An 18,574-nucleotide genomic window follows, 5' to 3' on the forward strand; every position below is an offset into this window, starting at 1 on the left:
TACTGAGTCCTGATAGCCACTTGCTTGTGTATTGGGGATAACGCGATGAAATTTGAAGCGAACGGAACTGGGTTCAAGTCCCATAGTGGACATCAACTCTGAGATGCAGGTACATTCAGCTGAAGAGTCCCGAATAGGACGAAATACGCGTCTTGGATTCCACTGCTAGCCACTATCCACCTTTGCCTATCATGCTTGTAAATTAAGGCAATATCGAGTCAATACTCACAGTATGCACATATGCTAATAAGAGACTCATCAATGGCAGTCCTAAAGATCAATCAGAAGATTCAAGTAAACAATACCAAGTGAATGGTTATTTTATTTCTTATTAGCCTATTATAACAACAGCGTAGTCAGTTGCTTGGTATCATCCTGTTTCATATTGTATCGCTGCTTAACAAAATGTTTCACTTCGTAATGGTGGGATTTATTATTTCAAGTTGTACTAACAAGCCAGTTGACTTGGGAATATTTTTAACAAATGACGTAGTTTTAAATTGGAAGGGGAAATCAAACGTTTATGTTAGACTAGACATTGTTTTGCCAACTAGTGTAGTGAACAAAGACTCGGTGAGGGAAACCAACCTATTGTTTTATGCAACATCACACAATGCCTTTGTAAAATATGAAAATCATACATTCAATGTATCATTTGCATACCTTCCTTCAGTTGTCCTCTACATACTCCATCATTCTTGCAATCCTGTTATTTCGATTTCTCTGTTTTCCTTCCTCTTTTTACTTCAGTCTTCTACTGGTAAGCATTCCACTTCTGACTCCTGCGATATTCTACTTATAATGCACACCACGCTAGGTGTGTAAGAAAAAAATTGACATCAGCTTCACAGTAGACCACAAGACTTTTTAATATACTTGGGCGAATGTTTTCTGACTGTCTGATATTTCGACCACTATGATCACTAAGTTTCTTTTTTTCTAATGTTTTGGTGACATTCGAAAGCCTTCACTCCATAAAAAAGATTGAGAATATAGACCATGGGCTTTCAGTTCAGTGATCTCCTTGATACCTAACAGTGCTGATGAGGTTGCGGACGCATACGTCTTAATTCCAAAATAAAGCAAAATAGCTATCCAATGACACCTAGCTTTAAATACTTCTCCAGTTCAAATCAATTCGTTAATTGGTTAGTCGTCATATCATCACCCAAATTACTACCTGATGCATGTACTACCTAATCATTCCTAATCGTTTGCTAATGTACCTGTCTACTATCAGTTATATTTCGGATCTGTTGACTCGTATTTCGTATACATAGATAAGTTTTCTGTGTGTAAAAGTTTGATTGATAACAAATTAAATCTGTCGCGACCTAGAGGTCAATTACACGTTAAAATTCTTTTACTGTATGGTTTTATTAATCTTTAACCGATTTGTTTCACTAATCCTTGATATATTTTACTTTGACAGACTTCACCGCATTTCGACTCCACAAGCCATAGATTTAGCGTTCTTGCGTCGTCATTTTCTTCGACGAAGCGAGGGAAAAGGATCTGAAAACTCCAAAAATGTCTGTGGTGGTAGTGCCAGGCAACCCCGTTTGCGCCAAGGTTCAACTCTCTCAAATCTCCTGTCGTCTGCACGGCATAGCTCATTTTTTCCAAGCTCTTCTAGTTGTGTTATTGACAGTACAAATATCCTCCCTAAAACTTCGCAGTCACAAGAAACTCCGGATATGTCTGATATACTGAACACTCCTAACCCCACTCGCAGACCACCTATATTTGTGGATCTTCGTACTTTTGCTGGAGGAAGTCCAGTTGTTGCATTAAAAGAACGTTTGGATGCTCAAGCTATTGCAGATGCTAAGGCATCTGCTTTTGCGGAGGCTGCAGCTGTCCTCGCAGCTGCGAAACAGGTGTCATCCAGGTCCTTAGCTCCTTTGCAGCCAACCACGAACAATACCTCAAAAAATGTAGAACAGCTGACTAAACCAACAATGTGTCCTTTTACCAGTCGTACTCCGAATTCATCATCCAGTGGAAATTCATCATCGGTGGAAACTTCCGACTTATCTCCACCTATACCACCAGTTAGGTATGTTCATGCTGTATTTCCTCACTCAAAATTGTCAGCTTACTTAGATTCTCGCTTAGATTACGTATACTCTGATTTTTTTATCTTTATAAACAAAGGAAGACAGTACATTCTGGAAAACCTGAGTACATAACTAGTTAAACATTTTTCTACTCCGATCGTAAACTATCAAATCATCCTTCCTTTTTGTTTAATTTTACTCAATTCATCCTCAGGATCTTGTCCACATTGTTATACTGTTAAAAATGCTCTCCACACAAAAAGCGTTTGATTTCTACCATTAATTAATCGTTGACAAGTTCACTTGAAGACTTCTTATATACAACAATACATCCAGACAAAATATTTTGTATGAAAACTTTTATCAACAAAATAGACTGTATCTGACTTAGGTTAACATATACTCAACTGTCTGGTTAATTGTCATAAACGATTGTTTTATGATTTGTTATGAACATATTTTGCTTGATGATAGATAACACACAATAATACAATGTGGCCAATTGATAATTATCCACAAGACCAACCTGTTGATATAAGCACTTAATAAACTAATATTAAAATATAACATAGACGGTCAACAAAGTAGGTTTATCTGCTCATATACTACACTTATACGCAAGTTGTAGGACAAAAAAATAAGCATAATTAACGGCCTTTTAAAAAGATACTAGTTTAACGGGTCATGCACGTGCTCATGAAATTAAAAACCATTATCCTTACCTCCTGCTGTCAAGTCAATACAATGTCTGTTTAAACTGATGTCCTGATTGCTCTGTATTTCATCGATGTAACCATGTTAATTACTTTTCTGAGACTAATGGAATTTAAATCATTAGTTGAAGTATCTCTCACTGTATTAATGTTTAGGAGTACTCATTGAGTGTACGTTATGTCTTCTGGATTTGTTTATTTAGTTAATTTTTAAGTAGTGTGTTAATGTATGGCAATTTCCTACTCTGCCTAGACTTCCATACGCTTTTAGTTACAATATACACTTTCAAAACATTGCTTAGATATCACCACATTTCTTTAATCTTTTTGACTACAGAAATCAGCAGTCTATTTGTTTTGGTATCATCATCGTCATAAGTATAATTATAATGAATAAGGTATATTCAAACTACCTTTTGTTGATCTCAGCAATGAGCTTATGCCGATTCGATACTCAATGTGCTTTAAAATCATCAATCTCACAGCTATAGTGCACACCTTAATGATTTTATAATGTTGTAATGACAATTCTTGATCATTTTTTTCAGCTTCAACTTCTCGTATTACAAGTTTTGAATTATGCTTCAAACATAATTATTAGTTACGGAATCGTCAACATATTCAAATTCTGTAGATGATTTGGTACTTACATTCTAATGTACAACTATTAGAACATAAGATTTAAATTTAAGAATGTCTAGAATCGAGTTTTTAGCCGTTCAAAATCAGTTCATATCTGAAAAGCTCAATAGTAGGTATATACGATGTGTTAATGAAATTGAAGGTAATTCCCCTTTACAAAGCGAGATAAATATTTATCCAAAAGTCAGTGGATAAAATTTTTATTCCCGTTTAGATCATTTGAACAAGACGCTGTAGGATGTTAGCAAGACTAAACACTAAGTGAAAGAATCCAACTATAATTTCTACTGTCAGAGTATGTCAACGAGTCAAAATATCAAAACAGACAAGTATAATGAAATATCGAATAAGTGAGTACAAAAGATAAGATCTCAGTTATTACTTCACCTTCTCTCACATTCCATAGTTCCATAGCATATCTTAAATCAATGTTCATTAATTAGTACTGTTTCTTTTTTTTGATAGTCAACGGTTTCTTGTAATACACTGCGTACAAGACTTTAATGAATATTGTTTCTCAATCGTGCGGTCTTCATTTTATTCTTTTTAAAGGCTCTTTAAAAGCTTCTGATAAATCTTATTACGAGACAGTGAATATTTATAAGTCATATCATATATTTGAAGGAAAATAAAGTGCTAAGGAAATCAATTCACCACACCAGCCAGATTGGTAACTTATGAGATAGATAAACACACCTATTTTATTGTATGCACATGCACACTTGTACAGTTTTCTGGGAACAAATAATTTTTATCGTCTATCCATCTTTGTGTATTTGTTTACAGCTCTTCAGGAATGATTGAATGCAATTAAGTCGTCAATCATTTTCGTATATAAAGGTGAAAAACGGTTTATTGTTACCATGTGGGGGGAAATTGGTCCAACGTTGAACTTTTTTTCCTTAAAACATATTTCTCCACGAAACGTCTGATATTTAATACTGTGAAAGTGTGCAGTCTACAGATAATTACGTGCATATAAATTTATATGGGAGGAAAGAGTGTATTCATTATTATCTGTGCACCCTATGTGCAATACATACATACGAAACTAATCGCTACTTTCTTCTGATTTCTTACCGGTATTCTATTTTCCCTACAGAGTAGTATTATACTATTTTCGACTCTTGTTATCTTTAAATTCACTTAGTATTGTTTGTTTGAATCTTCCCATTGATGTTTAGAATTGCAACTGGTCAGTCTCTTATTGGCATATGTGCATAATGTGCGTATTGCCTTAATTCACAAGCTAGCCACTATGCATCTTGTTATCTTTTTCTGTGACTTAATTTTTTCATGTCCCGTTCCATCTCCTGGTTGCGAGTTGAAAAACGAAGAGTATTTACATCTGATTTGAATTATCATTCATAGTACTCTCAGTCGATTAGCCAGATTTGAGAGTAAACCTATCTTCTGCTAACTTCCAACGTTTTCAACTATCTCATTGATAATATTAAACAAATATCTATTGTTACTGTTTTCTTCTCATTTACTTTCTCTATGCACTACTGCTCGTGATCATAACATGAATATGTTTGTCATTTTGCATTCTAGTTGTTCTCAACTCTTACAAACCAGAGCTTCCACGAACACATTTTCCAGAATTCTACAGCTAAGAAGATGTCAAGATTTATTGATATATCTACCCTTTCTTAAAATGACTATCAGTAACCATTAAGGATGCATAAGTTAAGACCATTAGATTTGCATTCATTCAAAATGTTTAATCTCTTTTCAAGCGCAGGAAAGTATTTTTTTAAATCAGCTATCTAACTGTATTAAAATATTGCCTGACTTATTTATTCTTGTTTCATTCCATGTGCATTGAATTAGATCACTTGCAGGGATTAAAATTACTTCAGACTATGCTTTTCATCTTTATTAGGATCTGTTAAAATAATTTTTTTCTAAACAATAAATGTTCTTTCCATCAGTTTTTCTTTTCACTGTTCAGAATATAAAGTAAATCGATATTCTCCAGTGTATATTAAATAAATCCAATCTATTTCCTTTGTAAGTGATAAATCTTTTTTTTTTCAAATACTGTTTGTAGCATTTGTTTTATTAAAATTAGTGTATTGCTAATACAAAACTTTAGAAAGAGTATTTGTTTATACAAGTGAATCATAATTTATATAGCAAACATTCATTTTCATGTATACCATATTTTATGATTCTCTGTTTTGACAGTGAATAATAAACAGATAGATAAATAAAGATATATATATTTCATAATTTGGCATAATATTTTCTCTATTCAGCATGTCACACTTTTTCAACTAACATAGTTATAGAAAATTTATAATTATTGATGATGATGACCGATGATGTTTACATTTATGCAAAATTACATCTTTATGGGCTTAGGGTTTCACCCTCGTATCACTCATTACATATTATTCTTCAGTTAGGGTCATTATATATTTGAAGATTGCTTTTAATACAAAGGGGATTTTCAATTCACTTATATCTTGTATTCCAACGTTCTGGTAAAGGAAAATTAATTTTTTTACGGTTTATGTTATCGACAAGTCTAATAATCTGAGAATCTGATGGTCCTCACTATAAAAATAGTCTTGATGTGATGATATGGAGTTATTAGGTTTCACAAATTACGGTATGAGTCCTGTTTTTTTTGTAAAGTAATATTTGGAAAGCAAATGTATATAGTCTAATTATCTAGCAAATATTTTTACGTATGAATCATATTTATTCACATTTCTGCTTATGTTATAGAAGGGATAAACTACAAAATTATGGTTAATTGTTATGTGATAGTTTCATTGGTGTAGATGAATACATCATTGGAGGAGATCCTAATCGATAAATTCTTATAGTAGATCCATCGAAAAGAATTAATATAAATACAGATATTCCTAAGTAGTCAGTTATCGATAAACGTATTAGGTAGAATTTCGCGTAGTATGTGTTGTGTAATAAGGAAAGCCTGTTAACACTATATCATGATTTACATTAAAATAAGGGTATTTCTTAGCTATCCGCTTTGTCTTTCTTAAGGTTATGTTGTTCAATAAAACCACTGACTAATACACATTTAATTATAAGTATTATTTTAGGTATCCGCCTAAACTAGGCGTTTCTTGTTCATATCAATTAGTTCTTTCCCCTTTTTTGTTCCATTCAGGTGTTAATGAATTAAAAGTATTATGTTATATGACTGAACTTGTAGTTTTTTTTAAAAAAATTACCACTATAATCTGCATAATAAGCATAACTAAAAAATAATAATTTTACTTCTCTCTTTCCATAAACATTTAAGTATTAGATTGTTTACACAGTTTTTACTTCATGTATGCTAATATTATGCTAATTTTATGTCTGGGATACATTACATAAATCTGTTTTACTTTCTTATACATCGTATATTATTGCACTATTGCTACAATCGTAGTGATTAATTTTGGGAAGGGGGATTATAATTAGATAAATTGACACACTGTCACTCATATATATATATATATATAATATATATTCTTACGTTTATGTCGATTTATGTTACTTTGTCCTCGAGATCTTGTGTACTCTTTAATTGCACTGTTAATTCAGTTCGAACACAAAATCGACACATATTTCATGGATTCGTCTCTTGACCTACTTACATACATATAAATACATTGTACATTTATTTCTCATTGTAGATTTGGAGGTGCTGCATCCTATGGAGTACATGTTTTGTGTAACCATTATTTTCTTCCTAGATAACATCATTTCACTTATATTATTAAAATAAATATGATACCTTTAAGTATCTCATTGTAAATACACACACATTCTTTATAAGGTATAATACTCTTAAGATACCTTAAAGCCTCCTAAGAAGCTATCATCATTTTTTGTCGACTTTTTAACACTTACTGACTAACTTTCTGAACATTGGGAAAATACATGTTTATTTATTCATTCCATTAAATGAGTCAATAGCTTGTAAATTGTAGTTGAGATTATCGAGTACCTGCAAATTATGTAAAATAATAATTTGTTAAGTCATGAAGAAACTCATTCCCAAAAACATCATGATCTAAATTTTCTTTTTTTGTTGTTGTTGACCAAATTAACTGACTCTTCATTTCATCTCTATAATGCTTGATGTAGCTAACCACTGTGATTTAACCTAAATATATGCGTTGAGATGTGAATGGTTCAACTCTGTATCAAAGAAGCTCTAAAACAAAACCACTTTTATATTTTCATTTATTTTGGTTGTATTTATTTATCTTTTTGGTTGATCTGTAATTACCAGTTCTGTCATGATCGTACATGTAATAGACTAGAAGACCAGATTTTGTGACTAGCGTATACTTTCAGGCCGCTGAGTTAGAACTCTAGTGGGCAATGAAATAGGCAGTAACTCGGTTTTTGGACCAAACGAAAACTGAGCCATATCACACGTTGATTGAAGTTTAAAATGTTAATCACTGTTTTCGTCCATTAATCTGAGGGTACTATGCTAGTCACAATTCCTTGACTCAAATTCATGTAGAGTTGTAAGTGCACACAACTGTCAAGTCACCAACTAGGTCGAAACTAGTGTTGGTGTCCCCTAGTTTTTTATATGACATCGTTTAGTGGTAGAAATTTATGTCACATGTTTTTGTTGTCCCTAAATATGAAAAGCATTTTAAATCAATAATTGAGCAAATTTTGCAATTTTTTGTTTTAAAATGTTATTTATGTCATTTAAGAAAAAAGGAAATGACTTGTTTTTACCAATTAATTAAGTAGTCATCTTCCCCCAAATTCTGAGATTCTAAGTTCCTCATAACTTTTTTTGTTTTTATTTCACTAATTTATATTTTCTCGAATCGAATCCTCAATGCCTAATCTCTCCTATTACCACTGATACTGTTGCTACTTCTACTATTCTGGGCTTTGGTCTGACAGTTTCATCTCTGTGTTAATGAAGTATGACAACTTGAACCCATGTACATACGCACGAGGTTACACGTTGTGACTGACTGAATTTTGATCCGGATATCAGTTTGCATGATATTTATGCATAATTGCATTATAGTCAGTGCAGTAACAACCGTTTGTTAGTAAATAATATAGAATGTTTCCTTAGCTCACATGTATACAATGTGTAATGTATGTGTTTTTATTGGGTTATAGACTCTACATGAAAGGTATTTCAACTTTAAATTAGTATAATTTGGTTTCAATAAAAATATATATTTCTACAGCAGATATAGTTTTCTTAAGAGTTTATAAAATACCTGTCTTATTTTAGTTTCAGATTAGTCCATATGTTTTTTTGGTGAATACTTGTTTTATAATTAACTAGTGTACGTATTAAGCTTTAGTTTCTCTAATTTTATTTATCTTAAGAATGCATTCACTCAGAAGAAGTCATGAACAATTTAATTCAAGGAATTTTTCACCTCATTTATCAACTTCCAGTCCTGTACCTGAAGGTCTATTTAGTGAATTGGATAAAGATGAAGATCGTGAAATTGTTGAATCAATCGAAGCTGTTATGAAAGCAGCATCATATGATTCAAATAGTCCAAAAGAAACAAAACCAAAGCATCAAAATACAGAATGCAATCCTTCCAACATTACTTCATATCGTAACACGACTTTATTAATTGATGTTCCTGATGTACCTTGTCATTCTAAGGATTTCAAACAACAACATATCGATGGTCCTAGGTAATATTAGATTTTTATTTCTCTCCTAAAATTATTATTACCTCTTATGTCATATTATTTTAGGATCATTTCATCTATATGATGAGTTGTTCTCTAGTTGTAAACTATGAATATTACGAAGTAAAAGTGTATGTTTTACAAACTTCTATGGTGTTTATCTTCTGTAGTCATTTGTTCAAGTTTTCCTATTGACGGTAATATAAAAAGAATTTAGAACTATAGAGATGAGTTGTTTTCTATATTGTAATCTCAAAAATAAAGTTGACGATTACTAGTAGGATTACGAAACGAGTTGATGAGAAACAGGATATTAGACGAGAATGTTTAGTTAATTACATTAGGGAACAGCTCAATATATATACAATTTAATTTCAGTTGTCTAACACTCAGCTCATGCTTAAATCAAACATTGATCCTGGTCACCTAGTATTTTTTGAAGTTGAGATGATCGTTCGAAATTTGACACGGGACAAAGGTGCGAGATATTGTGGTCTTTGGTCCCAATTATTTATCACTGCTTTGAGCTTGTACAAATAACATTTCATTATAATAATATTACTATTATATTTCATAAGCTTTGAATAGTTCTTGTAGTATTTTCAAACATTACTTTTCAGTCTAAAATTTTATTAATCAGATTAAATTCTTTATTTAGAAATTAAAAATCTAAGAATCACATAAAAATTTAGTTCTAAACTCATGTCTTTTATGGAATATTTCAATAGTTTCTTTAGGATGAACTCTTAGGTCAATTGTTTTCATTCTCTCATTTCTATATTTGATCTCCTACATACTTTAACATAATTTTATAAATATTCTATCTTCTTATCACCAAATACTTTTTTTGTTATAGTGTCGATTAATATTTTAATACATATTCTACAAACTTTGTCAACTATATTAGTTCTTATGTTAAATATATGGTTGTATTCATTGGTTTATTAGGATTTCCCAACCTGGTGTTTACAAACAAATTCAAAATAGTGTTAGATCATCAGAATTTCATGGGAATATACACGGCTCTTCTGAAAACTCTTATCTTCTTGGTAATATGGGCTCTCAGCCTCAATCACAGTATCCTTTTGAACAGCTTATTGAACTCAATCGAAATGATACCCAACAAGATAAGCCTCATTCATATACACCTGATATGAATTGTATTAATTCTTCTTTACATGATCCACTCCAAGTTTTGGCTGATACAACATTTCAAGATACACATAGAAAACAAATGTTTCCTTCCACCGTATCTAGCAATGTTCGTGTTATGCCTACACCAGGATCGATAATGTCGACGTCATCACTTTCAACAGATACTCCAACACCAACTGCCACCCCTACACCAACTCCTGAACAAACCTCTCAGTTCCAGGGATGTAATAAAATCGCTAGTGATAGTGATAATTCTTTAAATCAAGCGCCTTGGTTTCAAGCTATGCTACCCAGAGAAATAGCATTTGAATTGCTCGCTAAAGAAGAGGTATCGATTTTTTTCGGTTAAAGACAATAAAGTATTCCATTATTTGCAAAATATGAAGTATATTGAATAATATATATATTTTATTTCTAACCAAATATTTTAATGAGTTATTTGAATTATATAACTTATTTCATATAATTGGTCCCCTGTGAATAAAGCCAAAACGACACGACCGTTGCTGTTACCTTGACGTGGTGGTCGGGTTTGCCTATCGTGATGAACCAATCGAGCTATACTGGCTGGAACAACCGTTCCTCAAGGTCCTACCATGTCAGGCAGATCTATTGGAGAACGGTAAGACTGAAAGCAGCAACCCAAGGTCTGAGGGCAAAGTCGTACTGCTGACTGTACAGAGATGCGACAGCAGTAAGGTGTTTCCTTCGGACAACCAGAATCTGCAGCGACGCTGCCTTCTCACAAGGAAGGAAGGAGTTAAAGGAGGCCGACCCTAAAATGGTCACACCTCACGGATTTCCGTCTCCGGCGGTAAGGCCCTTTGAAGAACGGAGCCAACACGTCAAAATCCTCCAACAAAACGGACGTGCGCGACCTCTGCATTACTAACATGGTGTTGTCACCGGATGTCAGCGATCCTTAAGAGACAACGATGATCGAACACAGAGAGTCGTCTAACATCCTCAACTCGGAGAGGCCAGGTTTCACAAGCATAGAGTAAAACTGCTCTCACCGACGCGTTGTAGATCCGCCTGCAAATACTAACTTTAAGCACAAGGAAAAAGATCTTTTGACATGGAGACCCCCGAAGTCGTCCCAACGTTGGGCCCAAATAGATAACATCGCTATCAGCCACCGGTCGAGGGGCTCGATAGAAGACTATCGCTCATTCCGGAGCACATGTTTAGATTCAGTTCATGCTCTAGTGTGAACGCGTATTTGTCTTCGTCTTACTGGACGCAGGAAAGACGCTGCAAGGAGGCCTCTTAGGGTTCTACTTAATGATAGGCAAGCTAAGAATATATTTCAGGAACAACTAGAAAAACAGTCAGGCAGCCTTATAAGTTGTACCCACCCTGAGGCAGCTTGGGATGATATCCGAAAAGCTGTGGAAACCGTAGTGATATCTGCTATCACGGTAAACCATAAGGTTAGGGAAAAACACTAGATCTCATCAGCATCTAATGCGCTGATAGATGCTCGAAAACTCATCCCATCTGGCTCTGAACAGTGGTGGGTAGCGAAGGCAAGAGAGATGGAAAAGGCAGCGGCAGGAGGCAACAGCAGACAACTGTTCAGACTTGCTAAGGAAACGGGTATTAGGAACTCAACTGTCAGCGAAACTATCTCGGAAAGAGATGGACATATCATTCATTCTCAACCCAGGAGATTGGATCGATGGGCAGAACACTTTAGGGATCAGTTCAGCTGGCCTTCAGAGTCTTCTGACCACTATAATCAACAATGCAGGCATGTTCGGGATGCGATTCTCTCTCTCGAAATGCAAAATGTTACTTCAAGTTTGGGTTACATCGACACTTGAACTAATGATAGGGATTCAAATAGTTGAGGGTGTTGACCGCTTCACTTATCTTGTGAGTCTCATCGACCCTTGTGGTCTGGTGTGTGACGAAATCTCAGCACGGATACAGAAGGATCGTCTAGCTTTCACTAACTTGCATCATTTATGGCGTAGGCGAGATATCCGTCTAGCAACTAAAGTACGAGTTCACTGTGCAGGAGTTCCTTCCGTCCTACTTTATGGTAGTGAAACATGGCCGGTAAGAGTAGAGGATATTTATAGGCTACTAGTATTCTATCATAGGTGTCTTCGAAGCATTGCTTGTATATCCTGGGACCACCGAGTAAGTAATGCAGTTGTTAGGGAACGGGTACTAGGTAAGGATGTCAAATCGATTGATGAAGTAGCTAAACTTCATCAGTTGCTATGGCTGGGACACGTGTTACGTATGCCCAACCATCGACTGCCCCAGCATGCGATGTTTTATAGTGTAGGAGTAGGTTGGAAGAAAGCTAGGGGCGGTTAGACCAAAACGTAGCACAAATGCATGAAGTTACTGACAAGTGGACTGTGCCATGTTGGTAGGTGTAGACTGTCTGGTTGGGATCCGCGAGATGATAGCAATCGATGGTTAGAGACCTTGAATGACATGACTCAAAATCGTTTGAAATGGCGAAGTTACATCCACTCTTTGTGTTCTACCAAATTCTAATCTTCTGAACTCTTCATGTCTCTATCTTTTTCCTCTTTCCAAATTTATTTCACTGGATTATACTCTTTGAATAACATCTTCATACCCTAATCTTTCGGTTTACTGCTTATACTCTTACTACTTCTACCACTATGGGATTTGAATCGACAACTGCATCTCTGTGCTGATGTGGTATGGCAACTCAAACTGATGTACGTACGTACGGAGTTCTATGTTGTGACTGACTGAATGCCTAAACAATCATTAGGGCCGAATAGTTTGAATTTATGATATGTATTAGTTTCTTTTCATTTGCTTACAATAGTGTTTGTATTAACATTAGAATATGATATCATATGAGGTAATTTAGTGACCGAAAGAATTCGAATAACGACGATTGTCGGTAATAATCGTATATATATATATATAATTTGTCTTGATGAAAAAATGTATGCACACTATAATATGTAATTAAATCATTTGTACCTACGCAATATTGTAAAGCTAACTGTGTGTTTATTTGCATAAAGTTAAAGAAAATGATCACACACCTGTTTGATCCATTCTCAACCGTTCTAAATCCATTGATTAATTTGGTTAACGGTTTATACATTAACTACGATATTCTGTAAATTTGTGTAGTCTCAACTAAAGAAATGTTACAGTTTTTGTTTGTTCGTAAATTCATTGTAGACTGACTGACTAACTGAGAACAATGACTTCCAATAAATGGAAAGGTGACCACTTTACGGTATAGCTCTGTGTAACAAAAAATAATTCATTCTACCTGAGGTACATTAGTACAATCGAACTTTTTTGATGAATTATAGTAGACTGATTTTATTACAGTAAAAGTAGTGGTTATCTCCCTAATAAATATAGATATTATTATTATTTCATTTACTGGTATATGCATGTTGTTTTCATGCGTCTTGTGGTTTTTTTAGTTGTATTAGATTTTATTCTGTAAGAAAGTAGGGATAAAATAATGTAACATTTAATTCCTCTGATTTTTCTCCCTAATGAGTTTTTTCCTCATTTTCAGGTTGGCAGTTTTTTAGTTCGCAACAGTGCTACTCATCCTGGTTGTTGTGCTTTATCTGTTCGAGTGCCAAATAAGGATAATCCGATAGGAATAACCCATTACTTGATACAGAAAACGAATCGAGGCGTTCGATTAAAGGTCAGATATTTTTTTCCCAGTGTAAATCTTGATTGTTTTATTTTTCAATAGCATTGATACTCTTTGAAACATTGTTTTTCTATCAATGTCCCAGTTTACTAGCTGTTAGTCAATTCATATTTGCATTTCATCCAGCAATAAAACCCACTTCTATTACAAGTGATGGATCCTTAATAGTCGGTTTTCTTATTAATGTGATTCATTGGTTGAGTATATTTGGAAGATTCATTGTCTTCCGGATGTTTTTCGCACTTTCAGGTAGCAATACAATGTTCCATATTTGTGTCAGTGATCCTTTCAAATATTAGTATAAGAGTGGCTACATTTTGAAATAATAGACGAAAAACCGTGTAACATATATTCAGTCTAATATGTATTCAAAATATATCCACTGTTGCTCATACCTTCTGGTTGTATTTCTTTAAAATTTACAGATCAACAACATCTCTCAATGTATATATTATTGAGTTGAAATTGCCTGAAATTAGAAATTAGTGTTAACCTAAAAACAAAGTTTTAAGAAAATAGTCATTTAAGCAAGGGGCTAATTAAAGACTAATATGTGCTCAGAAGCATGTATTTGTGGTGAATCTTGAACTATTTTAAAGTATTTAATCAACCTCTTTCATATTTGAGTCTATCTTACCGAAACAGTTTACACTCAAGTAGTGTGATGAACTTTTAACCTCAATGTAATCTATACACGTGAGTCTCATCAGTAATTTTTGAGTTTCTTGTATTGTATGCAGTTATCAATTTTTACATTTTTGACTTCAATCAATGGCGATGAGAACAGATAGTATTTACATTGATCAATTCAATCTAAATAGGATTATAAATGATTAATAAAGCATAGAATGGTAAAAATAAACAAGATAGGTTGTTTCAATGAAATGACTTGTTTTCGGCAAATTCGCTCAATGAATTCCTTCCGTCTAACTAGGGAAAAAATATACAATAACGTAGTAGTTACTTGTTAGTAATATAGTTAGATAACGTTACATAAATATTGCACAGGCTTTCGTCTTATTCTATAGTCTAACTGTTCCTTAGAGTAACGTCTGGATCGTGTTCAATAATTTTCGTTAGTTTAACTTTGAAATTACTCTTTAAATTTTATTTACATTAATAACTGAATAGCGCAACTAATTTTGCCCAAGAAATTTTTACTAATATATTACTTAGATTTATTTTAATCACTTTTCTCATAACTGAAATATCAGTGATAGTATTATATATACATATATGTGTCAGGTTTTACGTTGCATATGGTTATTTGTTCATGATTCCAAGAGTCCCTGATATCTGAAAGGTTTGGTGTTGCTGATTACATAATGAATTTATTTTATCCATTCGTTATACACATATTTTTCAGTTTACAACTCAGTTACGTAAAGAAATCTAATCTTCAGTACTTGAACTCATTCATGATAATAAAAGTTGGATGCATGTACCCGTAACTTGATAAACGTTTTTTTATCAGAACAATGCTAAACTGATCATTTTGTATAGTGTTTTCTTACATTGGTATCTAGTTTAATCATTTAGTTTAAAATATGCTTGTCTCGATTTTGTAGCGTTAGATTTATTCATATATTAATAAGCTTACATTAATGTGTAGAACTTAGTTTTATATAAAATTTATCTTTAAAAGGGTTTGGACAAGGAATGGCCATCCCTACAAGCTCTTGTTACCCATTTGACTGTCATTCCAGAGATGCTTCCATGCCCTCTCAAGCTTCCACAATATACTACTAATCCAATCTTTACACAGTCCGATCTGCAGTTGACAAATGGCCCATCAAACGAAATTCCCAAGCAACAGCGTAACTATAACATCAGATCATCACAAACAGAAGCGGGTGAAAATAATCGTGTTACTAATTCAGACTTATCTAGTCACCATCCCCAGCGTATACTTCATTCAGTCGCAGATCTTCCTTGTAGACCAGTCCTACCATCATGTGCTACCATTTCTCATTTCAGCCCTGCTAATCCTTTTGATCAAAACTTATCATCCCACAACATGATAACAAAAGATCCACCTGTACTTGGCAGTTATCAAGTATCAAATTTATCACAATGCAAATCACAAATTCCTAATTGGTTAGGTAATGATAATAATCATTTGTCAACTAAAAATTCAGCAGAGAGTTCAAATCAAATATCCTTGAAAACAGATTGTGTTCTTTGGAAACAAAACTCCGTAGATTTAGCATGTATTTCTCAGTCTGAGTACACAGATGAACAGCGGTTCATGAATGAAACTAATAACAGAAATAATCGAAAATTAAGTTATACAACAAACGATTTACCAAAAAATAATGCTTGTTTATTGCTAGATTACTCAGAAGAAGATGAAGATTACCAACGTTTGTCTGATTTTTCTTCCATATTGGCTGATTTAAATCTTGCGCATGAAAGACCTTTGACTAGTTGTTAGTGGGACTTTTTCAATCATATTACTTAAAGTATACTATTTGTTAATATCTATTCTACAGTAAATTCATTTCAGCCACATCATCCATATTCTATCATACCTACTTTCATAGTTCATAATTTGTATAGTGACGAAGTAAAATGGTCTATTTACAATATAACTTATTTATTTATTTCTCTTTGACTCACTGAATTCAAATGCTTGGTAGTTTTTTTTATTATGTACAATGATTCGGACTACAATCACCATAATTCTAAATGAGCTCAAATGAAATCGTATCTCCTTTTAAATGAGTACAATATTAATTTGTTTATCTCCTATATTTCATTTGTCTTATTTGCCATTCCTAATGGTTGTTATTACATAATTGTCAGGTTAGGCTACTTAAATTATTTTGCTACCTCTGTTGGATATATTCTATAATTGGTTTCTTATTATTGTTTTCACTGTGTAATATATAAACTGGGGGACTTTTTTGCCATTCTTCTTAGTTAGATCTTTGCCTACATATAATATTTACAATCACGAGCATACATTTATATAAATATATCGTGTTCTAGTTCCTCTTATCGTCATTATTACAATGCATAAAAGAGATTTTCTAATTTGGCCTTCTTTATTTGTATGCGAATCTTTTGTTTTCGTTTCGTTTTTTTGCTTACTTCTCTGTTGTTACTTCAGATCATACAAAAACTCATTATGAGATAATGACAAAATGAGATTCCTCAAATATATATATATATAAACACAAAATCTCTTGGTTTTTTGACCTGGGTAACGGTAGTTACAATTATATACAGCTTATATTCATGGTAACACGTTACATGAAACTAAAATGGGGACGTCGACCACTGTAATGTGGTTAATTGACTTAAGGCTAATGTTGTCCTCTTCATGCGACCACAACAATGTATTGCTCCACAGTTTAGAGTACAAAAAACCACAGTTCAAAGGAAGCGCATGATCAAATAAAATGTCCCCTTTTGATAGGAGAATTAGGTCTTCACATTCTCTAATTGGACTTCACGATAAGTTAGTAATAAGGCACCATGCTAATAGAAGTTCTCAGTATTCGCCTTTATTGGTCGACCTGCATTTATGAACAAGTCTTTTAACGTAAGGACTTCGATATATTGAAATACAGATCTCAGCTAGCAGGCGCAAGTCTAAAGTTGGTATCGCGTATTGTGACAAACTGAATGATTTCTGTTCACAACGAACCAGTAAAACGCTTCGAATTTGCTCTCTCCTAAAGTGACAGTTAATTCTGGTGCATCTCAATATCTTAATTAGAAATATTTCATGTACACCTCCCTTTAATAAAAGCGTCTACTTACTATTGACTTGTAATATTATACCATTTACAGGTAAAATTACAACATTCTGCAAAATTGATATCAACAAATATGTAAAGGATAAGAACAAGAAAAAACTATAACAGCTGTTAAGTCAATTCTTACCTAAGTTTGGGAATAGGAATCGACATCATATTATACTCAGAAAGATCCGTCGTGGGTCACCTTTGATGCTACCAGTAAACTATAAAGCGCACGGTTTATTAAGATTCTGATTGCAGTGATATATATTAACTGGATATAGCTGCTTATCTCATAAAATTGCTACTCCCTTTCATGTTCAACTTTGTCATAGGTTCCCTTTATATATGAGATGCTACGATATAATAACAAACAGCGGCACGGATGGGAGTTTTTTGATGATCTCATCGGTTCAGTAATGATATTACACACCGTTAAAAATAGTGTTACAGCTTTAGTAGCCATTAAAAAGAGAAAGCACTGATATTTAAGACCATGTCATTTAAGTATGTAGATTTTACCAACCAACAGTCAAATACGCACCGGATCGTTGTCACTTGTGGTGCAGATTAAAATACGTCTATTACTTTTGCTATGCGAGCATGTTTGAAATCCATGTTTTGTCATCACATAAAATATCCTGAAAAGACGGATATTTCGATCACGCCGAAACACGGTCAGAGCGGTGTGCCGATGCGATCACTAAGTCAGTTATACGAAATGCATAACTCAGCATATATATATATATATATATATATATACATGGGTTTAATTTATTACACTGTATCGGCACATTGAGATGAAATAACCAAGGTAGCAATGGTAATAACAGTACTAGTGGTGAAAAGGACCAGGACTAGATAAAACGATTCGAGAGAGAACACCTTAAGCAAAACATTGGT

The 18,574-nt window shown here is 33.5% G+C and overlaps 1 protein-coding gene across 1 annotated transcript in view; it reads left to right on the forward strand.

Moving 5' to 3' along the window:
- The window catches only part of Smp_139470 (tensin-related), a gene marked incomplete at both ends in the record, with an annotated part of 23,273 nt that extends 6,914 nt beyond the window's left edge, over positions 1-16,359 (forward strand). The window contains 5 exons of the mRNA XM_018792433.1: positions 1,433-2,059; positions 8,762-9,085; positions 10,031-10,565; positions 13,779-13,916; positions 15,571-16,359. Of these exons, the coding sequence (XP_018644216.1) occupies positions 1,433-2,059; positions 8,762-9,085; positions 10,031-10,565; positions 13,779-13,916; positions 15,571-16,359 (2,413 nt within the window). The remainder of the gene's footprint in view (positions 1-1,432; positions 2,060-8,761; positions 9,086-10,030; positions 10,566-13,778; positions 13,917-15,570) is intronic.
- Positions 16,360-18,574: the final 2,215 nt, after the last annotated feature.

The sequence above is a fragment of the Schistosoma mansoni genome, assembly GCF_000237925.1.
Source record: "Schistosoma mansoni, WGS project CABG00000000 data, supercontig 0290, strain Puerto Rico, whole genome shotgun sequence".
NCBI lineage: Eukaryota > Metazoa > Platyhelminthes > Trematoda > Strigeidida > Schistosomatidae > Schistosoma > Schistosoma mansoni.